At 33.4% G+C, this 14,886-nt stretch overlaps 2 protein-coding genes across 2 annotated transcripts; both read right to left on the minus strand.

Annotated features, from left to right (window-relative positions):
- Positions 1-5,821: 5,821 nt before the first annotated feature.
- On the minus strand, positions 5,822-8,365 carry LOC111276192 (putative disease resistance protein At4g10780). Its single transcript, XM_089754522.1, has 2 exons — positions 6,572-8,365; positions 5,822-6,385 (listed from the first exon to the last, which is right to left on the minus strand). The coding sequence occupies exon 1, from the start codon at positions 8,240-8,242 to the stop codon at positions 6,761-6,763; it is 1,482 nt and encodes a 493-aa protein (XP_089610648.1). The 5' UTR covers positions 8,243-8,365; the 3' UTR covers positions 5,822-6,385; positions 6,572-6,760.
- A 1,332-nt stretch (positions 8,366-9,697) lies between these two features.
- Positions 9,698-14,475, minus strand: LOC111275811 (putative disease resistance protein At1g61300). The gene is made up of 4 exons (XM_089754730.1): positions 11,445-14,475; positions 11,211-11,351; positions 10,198-10,420; positions 9,698-10,098 (listed from the first exon to the last, which is right to left on the minus strand). Exon 1 carries the CDS (start codon positions 14,391-14,393, stop codon positions 11,544-11,546), a length of 2,850 nt encoding a protein of 949 aa, XP_089610856.1. The 5' UTR covers positions 14,394-14,475; the 3' UTR covers positions 9,698-10,098; positions 10,198-10,420; positions 11,211-11,351; positions 11,445-11,543.
- Between the last annotated feature and the right edge of the window lie 411 nt (positions 14,476-14,886).

Below are 14,886 nucleotides of genomic sequence, written 5' to 3' on the forward strand. Positions count from 1 at the left end.
ATTTGTTATTTTTGAAAATTTATAAGGATATTTATATCGTTCACTTTTAATACTTTTAGAGTTCACACTTTTATATATAGATAAAATGATATGATTGTATTATGCAAGATTCTCGAATAGCTCAAAAAGTTGGGACAGGGCGTAAGGTCGGAACATTGTTTAAGCTTAAAACTTTGAAAATTCCATAACATTTGATTACTGCTACTATATCTCAAACAACCAACTTTTCAGTTTCTTTAGATTTATGGTATTCTAGGCTAGGACATGTATATATTTCTCAAATAAAGTTACTTGCTTTTACTAGTGTCTTAGGTAATATTTCTCATAATATTTTTTATTATTTGTCTTGTCAACTTGGAAAGCAAAGTGCTTCACCTTTTAATAAAAGTGACTCTATTTCATTTGCTCTTTTTGATTTTAATTGTCACTTTATTCGTCACCATTTGCTTACTCGAACTCTTTGACTTACTCTTGTTACCAATACTGATAAAAAAGCAGATATCTTCACCAAATCACATCTACTTAGTCAATTTTTTGTCCAAGTTTCTAAACTCAAGTTGACCTCTACATTACCATCTTAAGTTTGTAGGGGTGTCAATAATATTCTAGTAATATTCTGGTAATATTCTAGATTGATGATATTATTATAATAATATTTCAATAACATTATAGAATAATTTGATACTAATTTAGAGAATATTAGATATTGATTTAGTTGATTATAAGAATTGATTTAGACCTTATTTTTATTGATTATTTTCTTATTTTGTAACATTTTACTTCTATATAAATAGGTTTTAAGTCTCATTGTAATACACAAGTCATTACAATAAAGTTTTCATTATTTTCTTCCTTTTTCAACATGGATCCAAAAATATAGAGCATCCTATGAAATTGTGAATTTGAATTACTGCTTAAATGGAAGATTGATTTTCAAATTCTATAGATAATGTTATCTCAAATTCATATAAGCACTAAAGGGTTTTAGTTTCATGTATTGTCTTTGTCATTTTCAACAATCCACGTCCAAATTCACTCTCTATGTTATTCGCATCCAATTTAAGAACTAACATATCTTGTACATGTACTTTCAGGAATTCATTCTAGAGGGCATGGGGTTTTAAGTGTTGTCCCATCCGAAGTATGGGAATCAGGAGAAATCATAAATGTTAACCTTTCCAGAAATTCCATCAAAGATCTGTCACTTGAACTCTCCTCATGTTTATCCCTTCAGGTATTTGCTCTATAGTTATCATTTCTTCTATAAGTATAAATTTTGATTCGGATGAAGTAAAATAATCTGTGCATCCATATTTGTGAATTGAGAAAAAAGACATTAATATTCTTGCTTGGAGCTTCCAAAGGACTTTTGCATGTGGGATCAATTCTATAGGCATGAAGTTTAGATTTCATCCTTGATGTATTATGTATGATCTCTGCCTTACTTTTAGCCAATGACAGATTGGCTTGGTGGGAAGCAGATTGTTCCTGCTTTCTTAAATCATTATCTGGTTTAATTGATGATATGCAACTCTCTGGTAACTCGTATTTAAATGTGTACACTTTAATTTAATCGAGGAACAATATTAAAGACTGGCCAGTTACAATTTTGAAGTCACTTTCCAATCTTTCTTGTTTGAAGTTGGACAATAATCCACTAAGACAGGTAACCGGTTTGAATATCATGTGGGAGAAACATGAAATTAAAAGTGTTTTATAAAATTTTCTTCTCCCTCAAATATTCTTTTTCACCCGCCTTCTAATCCTTAACTATAGAGGGAGCAATGCATGCTTGCGCACAGATAAAATAGTCTAAATTCACGATTCCCTCATAGTTATGTGGCAAAAAAAATATGCCCAATTGGTTACTGAATGCTATGTTCTTTCAATAATGGATCATCAATCTAAAGTGGCTCATGAATCAGATAAGATGATTAGATTGATAGGCACGGAAATCTCTGTCTAAGAACATTGAAATAATCAATTATTGTGTGATTGGTCATGTGTTAAGACATTTAAACTACTGCAATAGGTTGCATATTTCACTTCTATGCTGCTAGACTAGATTGGCTATATGTAAAACTTTCAGGGGAATACGAGAACATATGAAACTAATACCACCAATAATTGTTTCTGTATCTCAACACTTGCATGTTCCTATTTCCATCTTTGTGAGCTGAACCATCTCTTATTTACTTGATTATAGAATCCATCAACACATGCATGTTCCTATTTCCAATTTCCATTTTTGTGAGCTGAACCATCTCTTATTTACTTGATTATAGAATCCATCAACACATGCATGTTCCTATTTCCATCTTTGTGAGCTGAACATCTCTTATTTACTTGATTATAGAATCCATCCGATGGATTCCAAGCAATCTCTATGCTCCAGATACTAGATCTAAGTGGGAATGCTGCTTCATTACCAGAGAATCCGGTATTTTCCAGCTTACGAAGGAGGTTTATTTGAGGTTGGTGTTCTGAAGTAATGACATGCATTTCCACATGCAAAAGCACAAACACATTGATTTGTTTTTCTTGGCAATTTCTGCATAATGATCTGTGTTTTATTATTATCATTATTTTTTTTTTCAACATTTGCTATTTGTCTTACTTCTATGTTGACTTGACAGACAAGTTCAGCTACCCATCAGAGATAATGTGCTTATGTCAACTGCAAATCCTGGACTTGGGCCAAAATTCCCTTCAATCAATCCAAGAGGTGAATATGCTCTTTTAAGCTGAGCCACTTATTATGAGTTCTTCTTACAAATAAGTTTTGCACGATAGTTAGCATCTATTGCATGACTTTGATATTTGGCATAAACTGACTTCACTAACTGTTTATGTAGGAACATCCACTATATAACTGCTATAACTACTTGTTTTCTCTATTGATCACACGTGAATGTTCATACAATTATGTGAAGTTGAAAATTTGTCTAAAATTAATTTTATTGAGTGATGAAATTTATTTAGTGGCACTTCATCCCTAGTTTGCTGTGGTTTGTATAGATCCCATCTAGAAAGAATTAGAGCTTTCCACCTAAGGCTTTCACATGCTAAAAAATAAGGTTTATGTTTCTCATATTCCACTTTATAGTATGAATATAGTCAGCATGTCTATACTGGATTGACCCAAGCACGTTAAGATTTGTACCGTACCACATTTTGTGTTGTTGATGCTAATTGTTGGCCTGCATCAAATATTTTTCCCCCTGTTGTTCTATCTTCTGACACATCAACTATCATTTAGTCTATGCTTTATCGAGATTCATGTGCAGGGACTAAAGACCCTTGCATCTCTCGCTGAGCTGGAGTTGTCTGACAATAACATTTCAGCACTTCCCCGGAACTGGTCAGAATTAGAAAATCTCTGTACCATCTTTTTGATACTGTTGGGGGGTGTGTGTGTGTGGGTTTCCTATGCTGTGGTCATTGTTCAGATTATATATTGTTACGCCTTTCTTAGATAATGGTTTTTTGGCCAGGGTCTGCTTGAACCAAGCCTCCAGGTTGAGGCTTAATGGAAATCCGTTAAGAAGGCATGCGGCATTTTGAAAATCCCCACTTTATTTTCTTTAAATTAATTTTCTGTGGTTCACCATATAAACTTTTGGTTTTGTTATTGATAAAAAGAAACAATGCTGAAAAAACTGCTGCAGCCGAGCTGTAGTTCATGCCAAAACTAAAAATAATTGAACAGAGAAGCATTAAAGTTTGCCGAACTTAGTGTAGTTTCATGTTTTCTGTTTCTGTTCGAGCAGAGTCTAGCTTATGAATCATCATCTAATTTTCTCTTTACCTTGAATTTTCAGCATCAGGAGGCCAATTTTAGACAGGAGAACCAAAGCTGTTCTGAAATATTGGAAGGACAAACTTCCAGAGCAATAGTGCATGAACACCTCTCATTGATTAAGACAGCATGCAACTCTTTCATTTATGTTTGTCTGAAGGCTTGATCTCAAGCAGTAAAGCTTTCGATCTGATTTAAGTTGTGGATGCAACTCTTTCATTTCTGCTCTGCTTCTCTCGCAGAAACAAATAACTTCAAGGAGGTTTTTCCTTAATGTTGTGGAGAATAGGTTCCATTGTACGACCAAACTTGAACTTTTATATGTTAAAAACAACATTGACAATTTTTTATTGGGGAAAATATAATGTATTGAAACAATGTAATTGTCAGGAAATAGAGGAAAACTGCTTGAAGGCACAGCTCAACAAAAATAATACGTGTGAACTCCAAAAATATTAATAGTAATTGACATAAATATTTTTATAAATTTTTAAATTAACAAATTTATCTTTAAATATATAATTTTTATTAATTTATTTTTGTTTAATTTAAATAAATTAGAATTAAAAATAGAGTTTATGAGAAATTAAATTATTTAAAATGTTAAAATTTTAATTTTAAAAGTGTTAAAAGTGATTGTTTAAAATATTTTTAGTAATTTTTTTTATAAATTTTAATTTAAATGAATTTTTTATTATTAGATTTTTTTTTATAATTAGATTGTGCTAAAAGTGATTGATTAAACTCTTAATAAAATTTTAATTTCAAAAATATTAAAAGTGATTTATTAAAATATTATTAGTAATTTTTTATAAATTTTAATTTAAATGATTTTATTTTAATTATTAAATTTCTTTTTTGTATAAATAGAATGATTTTTCACGTTAAATGAAAATATAAATAGAACATTATAAAAGCTTAATGTGCATAGAATAAACTAATTTATATAAAGTATGTTTCTTTAGTTGTAGCAAAAACAATTGTATTTGCAATTTATGTTGATAAATAAATTTATTAAAATAATCATAATTAAGCCATTTAAGCATATTTGTTTTTTTTCTATTTTTAAAATTTTTTATTTTAATATATTAACTATGTATGTATGATAATGATTTCATTATCAATATGCTTTATAAGTTGATAGTTTAATCATTGATAACATAATTAAATCTTTTTAGTCTTTTGAAATAATTTTTTAATATGTCATTTTTATACTTTAATATGACCTTTATAATTAATATCTTTTTTTTAGAATTTTATAATTGTTATTCCAATGAACAAAAACTACTATCAAATCGAATTCAAATCAATTCCTTCCCTTATCAACAATTAGTACTGTATGATTAATTGAACATTTTAATTGAACTTTTCATTTATAGAATTAGATAATCCAGGAAATGGTGGAACTGCTAGTAACTTAAGATTGGGTTCTATCAAATTATCATAAGAATTGTTCACTTTGAATGAAACAATAATTCATTTAATTTTCTTTCATATTCTATCTTAATATATTTATATATGATTAATTTATAACTCAAGATTATTTAATTTTTTTAATTATATTAAATTGTTTGTTTTTTTTTATCATACAAGTGGTTAAATGTCCCAATGTGAATTATTTCATGTAAAAAATTATTAAGTGAAGTAAAATTAATTGTTTTTGATAAATTATTTTAGGGTATGATAAAATTCATTAAAACTATCTTTTGAATATATTTATGCCAAATTATGAAAGTTTTTATTTTAATGCTGAAAATGAAATCATTATAAATTATATATATATATATTATGTAACAAGTTTGTTATTTTAAGAATCAAAATTTTTTCAATAAAACATAATAAGTACCACGGTTAAGATTTTATTTTATTTTATTTTATTAGATTATATATTTTAATATTTTTATATAATAAAAATTTATATATAATGAAAATTTTTAAATAAAAAAATAAATTTTTAATTGATAGAATATACAATTATCATCAATGAAAATTATCTTAAGCAAAAAGAAAAAAAAAAAGGAGACGAAAAGATTGAATGGTTAAGCTTAAATTTGTGGATAAGAGCAGAAGGAGGTTAAGGATGGCCATCATCAAGTTGGGGGAGTTATCGAGAGATCCTCTTTAATTTTCTACAATTCCTTAACCAAATTTCTTGGAGAGAATCACAGACCATTACTCCATTTGTGCTATGAATGCTCTTCTAGAGAAGACAATCTCAAATAACTTAATTTGGGTAGAGTAAATTTGATGTTTTTTCTGGTACCTGTTCCTTCCTGCTTTTCTGATTGTGATGCTATTATTTCCTCCGTTTCTTCACATTCCTCAACACTTAACACTTCCAAATCTCTGAGGTTCTACAACACCCAGTTAAAACATGAACAACTTTTTTATTTTCCTACAATTTTTTATATAAATATATTGAAGAAAGGAAAATTTGTCAAGTAGCACCGGGATAAACCGTGAGAAAAATGCATTTTCTTCACAAAAATCGACAATACAGTTAACAAGACTCAATCGCTGAATATTGGATGGGAGCTGAATACCGTCTCGATTGATTTTGCAACCATTTAATTCAATGCATTTGTCCTGAAAGAAAGGAATAAAAATTTTCAATTTCAATTTTACAAAAAGAAAAGGAATAAAAAAATTGCAAATGACAGGAGGAAAAAGCTTTTTGTGAAGAAGTAACAGTTAATTCAGTGCAAAACTGATGATTAATAGAGTTACAATTCAAGAGAGTGAGACATGTTTTTGTTCCACCATTTGCCTCACTTGGATCATTTGGTGTCTCATACGAAGCAATCGTGGTTACAAAGGCATTCTCTTCAGCTGGGAGTTTCAATTTGTTGGGAAAAAACAGCAAACAATCACTCCCTTTCTGTTGCAATATTTGTCTTCACTTTTGACTGTACTGGCCGTGGCACCTACTCCTTGTTCTTCTGGCTCTCAGTGAAATGATGGTTATGATGAATAGAGCTCCTGGGTGATCAGTACAGCCATATCTCTTACAAGATCATGCATTTTGACTCTTCCATTTCCAACATTTTCTAACAAGCAATTGTCAATAAGTTTTCCTAGGATTGCCTGGCCCCTGTCAATGTTTGCTTGCATGTTGCCCATATCTATTAATCCTTTTCTAATCCAGTCCCCTATCAGCTGCTTCTTATGGATTCCTGAATCTTCATGATATGATGCAGTAGTGAGGAAACAATTCTGAATTTTGGGATCATTCAAACGATCGTAGCTGAATCTTAATTGCTGATATACCATGCCTTTAACATCCACATCCATGACAGTCTGTACACTCCTTTTTAATTCCTCCAATGCATTCCCCCTTCTAGGAAGGCTATATTCACCTCTCATGCTACTGGCAACTGTGATTATTGCCAAAGGCAAACCAGCACAACGCTTAGCAATGGATCTGGCAAGTGGCACTAAAACTGTAAAACTCATTAGATTTTGACCAACCTTGTCCAAGAACAATGTGCACGCTTCTGCTTCAGGAAGCGGTTCCATTTTTATTACTTGACAATCCATGCGTTGACATACATCCAATGATCGGGATGTTAGAACTAATTTACTCCCATTACTTGCAGTAGGCTCAGGAATTCCAACTTTCTCCAGAGAAAAATTGTCCAACACATCATCTAAGATTAACACATACCTGCCCTTTTGAGCAAATATTTCAGATAATATCCCTGCTCGTATTGTTTCATCTTCATCTTCTGAAATAACAGCACTAATTGCCCGTGCAATCTTATTCTGTAGTTCAATAACACCACATTTCCTTGATACAGTGATCCATACAACAATATTAAACTGGTTTGCATCTTTTAAGAGTTCATTGTTGACAAGCTTGATGACACTTGTTTTCCCAACTCCTGGCATTCCGTAAATTCGGATCTTTTGAACCTCATTATTCATCAGGTATCCCAAAATTTCATTCCTTTTAAGTGCTGCTGTTTCACCAACTAAACTTGGTATCGGCAGCACCTGTCCCATCCGCAAAGGATCATCAACAACGAAACCATCAGAAAATCTACCCTTTCCAAGAAGTTGTTCAACTTCTTCTATCTTCTTCCAAACATTGTTTTTAAGGAATCCACGTGAGTAAAAGCTGCTAGGTCCAAGTGCTTCTGATTCTAGGTTCTGTATTTCACCATTTACCCTTTCAACATTTTCCAACCACAGCTTAACTTCTTTCTTGACCTTCTTTCTTGGACGCTGCTCAGCTTTAATTCTTGATGCTGTGTCTTCTTTTTGACCGTTTAGTTGCTCTCTTTTTCTCTTCAGATTATTTACATTCTGATCAAGGCCTGTAGGGAATTTCCAGTGTTTTCCTATAAAGCCCCATATAGTATTTGCAGCTTCAAAAATTTTTCCTACTTGTTCAGTGAAGTCCCTGCATAACACCCAATACATGGCATTAGAATGCTTTGTCATGACAAATAAATTTTAAAAGAACTTAATTATGTAAGCATATATTTTAAGAAGCCTATTATTGGGAACAAAAAAAAGTTGGCCATTTGCTCAGAAATTTAGTATGATTTCTGATTATTAACTCCATGTTTTGTGACTTTTGGGAACAAATTCTTCATTTTTTATTACTACTTGTTAAAATTAATTTTTCATAATGTAAATTAAAGAGTCCTACTCATAAACCCCAGGCCAAAGCTGTAAAAATAGTAAAAATTCCGAAAGTAGAACCCTTTTCAATAATGTTCCAGCAACTTCGGTTTGTACTACATATTTTGTTGACTTAAGTTCCCCATCTAAACATTTAATTCTGAGAGATTACATGGGCTTTTCAGTTCATAATTAATTGTTTGATCAAAATATTGATGCATCTTAGCATGAAGAGACCAAAAAATTAAAGCATATGAATAATATAAAAACAAGTTAATAACCCAATCAAGAACAATCAATGTCAAGACTCAAGTCAACAAGTAAAGGTGAGAAAGTAATAGCTGGGCAGAGCAGAAAAATATTTCATGAACAAGCATGAACTTTCGCACAATTCATAAAAGTCAAAAGAAACTTAGTATTGGAAATTAAAATTACCTGATAATTGAAGAAAAGGCCCAGCTAATAAAAAGAAGCAAATTCCTTTGCCAACAGTAGAACCTTGGTAGAAGAGGTATATAGACTGTGGGGCAAAGAAATGGGTAAGTAGGAAGAAATACCAAGAAGAAAGAGGGAAGGTGCCGAGGAAAGTTCAAATGAAAAGAAGAGAAATGACCTTCATTTCTACCAGTCAACTTAATGGAAACTCTCCGAAGAAACATTAAAGCAAATTGAGGTGTAGGGGTGGATTCCACCTTCTTTATTTGTTGATATTTATGATATACTACAAAATTTGGCATTTGCAGGGTCAAAGGTCAACTATGTTATTTCTCTTTTGTTCTCTTTATCATGTCCATGTGTTTTTTTTTCCCTATGGTTACGAATGTTTCATGGGGGAAAGTCCAAGTTGCTTAAGGAAAGTATAAGGTATTCAAGGCCAGCAAATCTGCAGCTTCGAACTTCCAAATTAAGTTTCATATTCCTTTAGGCTGTCCAATGAAGATAATTTGCTAATAGACTTTATTAAACGTTCTAAATATATATGTTGTACGTTAGTCGCCATGTCCAAATTCTGACTTTATTAAACGTTCTAAATATAACCGGTCCATTACTTAGTTGATACCAAACAAGTCAACTGCCCATGTCAACATGAACAAGGTATAAAAGGTATGATCAAGCCACAGGTAACACATTTCGAACCTTACACCATCTCTATTTCCTCCTGCCTACGTTCTTCCTCTCAATACTTTGCTGACTTAACTAACATTGGCTATCTAACCAGCCTTTTGACAGGATCTCGATATCCAAGACCAGAAAACATAAATATCGCTCTCCTTGGTGAAAATATAAGCTTTACACGAAATTAAATTTATGTATTTCAAAAATTTTGGGTAAAGGAAATACAATCAACTAACTTTGCAGCAGAATTAAGGGTAACAGAATCTGCCATGTTCTCAATGATTAAATACGAAGACAAATTCTTGACATGTTTCTATTAACAGACAAGAAACAAAGTACAAAACAGACAGACAAAAAGTACAGAGCCAACAAATATTACACTAGGAAACCTTGGCAATTCCACGGTGAAGACGATTTAAGAAAATTTAGAACACTGGTGCTCTGCAAAGGAGTGAAATTTACAATTCTACCTTCACCCCCAGAGTAAGCAATTTCCCTTTTCATCTTCTTAGCCACGGTCTTAAAATTTGGAACAATTTGTTGAAATGATATGGCATCTAGGAAAAGACAAGACCAGAAAAGGCATCAATTATAAGAATATAAATACAAAGGAAAAAGAAAACTAGGCAAAGAGAGATTAAAGATAAAGGACTTACAACTATGCCTAAGCCTTCTATTCTACAGCTTAAATTGGTCTTGCTTTCAAAAAAACGAAGAAATGGTCACAAGGGTCTTCATCAGCCATTCTGACTTGACAGGGAATTTAGGGGAGTGTACAATGGCAAATGGTTACAAGTGAGAACGTGAGAAGCCACTATTTCCTTCTATTTTCTAGCAGCATTAAGTTGCTGACAAATTATCTCTCACCTGATACATCATCTAGGGAAAGACAGACAGAAAAGCTTGAAATTATTATGTAGGAAAGGGAAAAAATAGTAAGAAATAAATGAGACTGAGTGATATACAAGTGATGAAATGAAGGACCTGTAACTGTAAACTTGTACAGCATTTAATCCAACAGCTTACTTCCGTTGTGCTTCCAACCAAAAGGCTGGAGTCAAAGGCATATCATGAAATAGGCCAAAAAAAAAGGCCTTACAAGGAATTTCCGTACAAAGCTTGATGAAGAATTTTTTGAGAAAAAAATTCTTTTATCAAAGATGGTTCTGAATTCAATCCTAACACGCGGAAAAGAATTCTATTCATGGAAGGATAACAACCAATAAAGGCAAATAAAGAAGGAGACCAATTTTTGAGCTCTTCAAGATCAATTAGCGAAAAAATCTAGACAGAGGAGAGCTGCAAATAGATTGTAATGCAATCAATTTTTATGCAAGTTCAGTGTAATATCCTATTCATGAAATTGTAATATGGGTGATATTCAAATTCAGTTTTGTGATCAAAATCATTCATATGAATTTGAAAATTTCTAGCCATACTAAGAACTGGAATCATAATATCAACAAAAGGTTGAAGACCCCCAATGTTAACCATCCCCATAATCGTAACAACACCAAGAAAATACATCAAACCGGACCCTGACACAATAATTGTATGAAATCTATGGAACAAATTTGTCATAGATCCACACAAAAGCAGAAAATTAATATTTGACCTGAGCACAAGGATCAACCAATCAAAGGGTTTGGCCAAAATTGTTCATGCTTACCTAAATCTCTGAAACCTCTAAAACGTCAACAAGAAGGGTAGAAACAGAAGACTTGAAAAGAACATGCATCAAGGGAGTTCCGAACATTGAAGTGTGAGCTGCCGCCAAATAATCCTTAACGTGCTAAGATCTCCAGGAAAACTGGAAAGGCCAAGCATGATATTAACAATTAAAAAGTGAAAATGGAGAGAGATGAAGAAGACAGAAGGAAAGAAAGTGTTAGAAAAAAGCTACCATTATGGTCAGGCGTAATTTCCTCCTGTCTCAACAGAAAAATAAAAGTTACAGTGAACGCTGTAATGGTCAGACATTTCAACGAACATGTAACTATCGCTACTTAAGGTAAGGCTCCAACAGAGACTTGGCATTTGGCTGGTCCCACTCAAGCAATTCCCACTGCTGCTCTTCAATTTCAATACTTCTTAGAGAAGGAGGGGGAGATGGTTGGCCATCATCATCCAGGGGAAGATTCAGAGGTATCCTCTTTAATTTTGGACAATCATATATAGAAATACCCTCAATAGAATCACAAACCATTACTCCATTTGCACTACAAATGCTCTTCAATTTTGGTAGATTATCCAAAATCAATAGCGCAAAATTGGAAAGAGTAAAATTGATGGCACTTATTCCTTCTTCCTCCGATTCTGATTCTGGTGCTATTATTTCTTCCATATCCCAGCAATCTTTAACATATAAAAATTTCAAGTTTTGGAGGTTCTGCAAGACCCAATTCGACCAGAACAACTTCTTTATATTTTGACAAGAATCTATGCGAATATCAGAAAGAGAGGAAAAAACATTATGTGGCGGTAAGATAAACCGCGAGGAAAATGCCTCTTCTTCACACAAATCGACAATGCACTTCGAAATTACCAAGCCCTCAACATCAGATAGGACCTTAACACCATCTCCGCAGATGTTACATCTACTTACTTCAATTACTTTTTTATCCTCTGTTCGAGAGCCAAAACATGGTTGTCCACCCACAAAAGAGTTGTATTCTCGAGGCCCTGCTGTTGGAGCATGCAAAGCTTGGATATAATTGTTCCACTCATTCAAGTCATAAAACCTCCCTTTAAAGTATTCCAACTTCCTTAATCTACCTATTTCCTCTCCTCTCACGAATACGTTATCATCCACGTCAAAACTCAAGTGCCGAAGTGATGTGAAATTTGACAATATTCCATCGGCCACCTCTGTTATACTCGTACCAATCAAATCAAGATATTTGAGATTTACCAGCCTTTCCAACCCATGAGGGAGATCTTTGATTTTTGTTTTACGAAGGTCCAACTTCTTTAAAGATTGAAGTTTTGAAAAAGATGGCACCTCTAAATTTCCACACCCACCTAGCAACAATGTAGTGAGAGTTTCCAAATTAGAGATGGAATTTGGCAATCTCTCAATCCCGTAATTAAAGGAAAGATCAAGAGTCTTGAGTCCATGCATTTGCTCAAAGTAACAATCTGGAATACTCTTTATCTCGCAATTGGACAACAATAAGGTTGTGAGCTTTTGACACCTTGATATGGAATTTGGCAAACTCTCAAAATAATTCCCAGAAAGATCAAGAATCTTGAGTCCATGCATTTGCTCAAAGAAACATTCTGGAATGCTCGTTATATGGCAATCGGACAACAATAAGGTTGCGAGCTTTGGACACCTCGGTGGTGGCATTTGGGATGGAATTTGTAATCTCCAATTCCACATCAAAGATACCTTCTCCAAATCTTCATTCCATTCTTGCACATTTGGTATCTCTTCCAATTGCAATCCAGCTCTCACCAAGAATCGTGGTCTTGTGATACGTAAGGCCATGTCCCTCACAATGTCATGCAGCTTCACGGTAACATCTGGATGTCTGGTACCGTTTTCAATCAAGCAACTGTTTTTTAGTTTATTCAATATGGCATGCCCCTTGTCAACCTCTACTTGCATGCTATCCATTTCTTCCACAAGCCCCTCGGCAACCCATAGATCTATTAGCTCATCTGTGCCTATTTCCCAATCTTCAGGATATAATGCACAACAGAGGAAACAATGCTTCAATTTTTCATTGTGTAAACGATCATAGCTGAACTGAATCTGTTGAAACACCTTCCCTTCCACCCCACTCACACTTTCTACATGTCTATTTAATTCATGGAGTGCATTCCTCCACTCATGAATGTCCCGTACACCCTTCATGCTGCTTGCTATTGTAACAATAGCCAAGGGCAAACCAGCACATTCTTCAGCAACAGATTCCACAATGGGCAACAGATGTGGGTGATTCAAAACATCTTGACCTACTTTTTGCGAGAATAGGCTCCATGCATCTGGCTTTGAAAGGGTATGCATTCTAACTTCTCGACAACCCAAATAGCGGCACACATCTAACAATCGAGATGTTACCAACAATTTGCTCCCATTAGAAGGCTCGGGGATGCCTACTTCTTCAAGAGAAAGTTTGTCCCATAGGTCATCCAAGATTAACACATAGTTGCTTTTTTGAGACAACATTTCGTATATGAACCCTGCTCTTCTTGCTTCATCTTCAGCTTTAGGAACGGCTACTTTCATAGCATCTTCTATGCTGTCTTGTACTTTAGAGATGTTCAACTCCTTTGATATAGTGATCCATATCACGATGTTGAACTTTTCAGTCTCTTTCAAAAGTTGGTTGTTGATGAGCTTCATGATAGTTGTTTTACCCGATCCTCCCATTCCCCAAACTCCAATCTTTGAAACACCATCATCCATCAAATGTGCCCAAATTTCATTCATAACTTTTTTAGCAGCTTCACCAATTAAGTTTGTTGTTGACAAAACTTGTCCAATCCACTGAGGCTTGTCAATCACCAAAGCATCAAAGTTCTTCCCTTTTTGATGAAGTTCTTCAACTTCTTGTGTCTTTTTTGAAACGGTTTCTCCAAGGAATCCACGCGAGACAATATTGCTTCCTCTAACTTCGTTTTCAAGATTCAGTATTTCACCATTAATCCTCTCAACATTTCGAAACCAAATCTCAACTTCTTTCTTGAGTTTCTTTCTTGGTTGCAGCTGTACACTCTTTATTGATTCATTGTCCTCCTTCAGGCCATTTAGTTCCTCCAATTTTCTCTTCAGGATAGTTAAATTCTGATCAAGACTGCTCCCATTTTCCAAATGTGTTAAAATCCTATGTCCCAAATAGTCCATGGTCACAAGAACCTACATAACACCCAATATGTACATCAGAATGCTATGTTCAGGTCTACGCAATCTCTAAAAGAACTCCGGTAAACAGATTTATCATATAAAAGAAGCACACAATTGACTAACAATAAGTTGGCAACAAAACCATTGTTTTCTCTTTAGAAAAATTGTAAGCAATATTCTAGCATTGGACCAAGATTAGTTCTTGTGTCCTGTTCTCGGTACATACTGTATTACATATCTATGTTCAAAGATTAACATAGGAAACAACATATTCAAAAAGAGGCAGATGACTCTGTATTCTTTCTACATGCTGCATTTATAGGTCTATGAAATGAACTAATATCATTGCTATTATTTGCTACAATCCAAATTATGATGATCAAATTATTTTTGGAATAAACATTTCTAACTGCTTTCTTCTTCCGATCTGTTACATTTTCCCAGGTAATTCCTATTTCTTTAACTTATACCACCAAAACCATCAGCTCTTAAG

Source organism: Durio zibethinus, chromosome 25, assembly GCF_047325235.1.
Source record: "Durio zibethinus cultivar Kanyao isolate XHJ-2024 chromosome 25, ASM4732523v1, whole genome shotgun sequence".
In the NCBI taxonomy this organism is placed as follows: Eukaryota; Viridiplantae; Streptophyta; class Magnoliopsida; order Malvales; family Malvaceae; genus Durio; species Durio zibethinus.

What these genes read in the sequence shown, in the direction of transcription:
- LOC111276192 (XM_089754522.1), bottom strand. Translation starts at nt 8,242, where the DNA reads ATGACAAAGCATTCTAATGCCATGTATTGGGTGTTATGCAGGGACTTC.
- LOC111275811 (XM_089754730.1), bottom strand. Translation starts at nt 14,393, where the DNA reads ATGGACTATTTGGGACATAGGATTTTAACACATTTGGAAAATGGGAGC.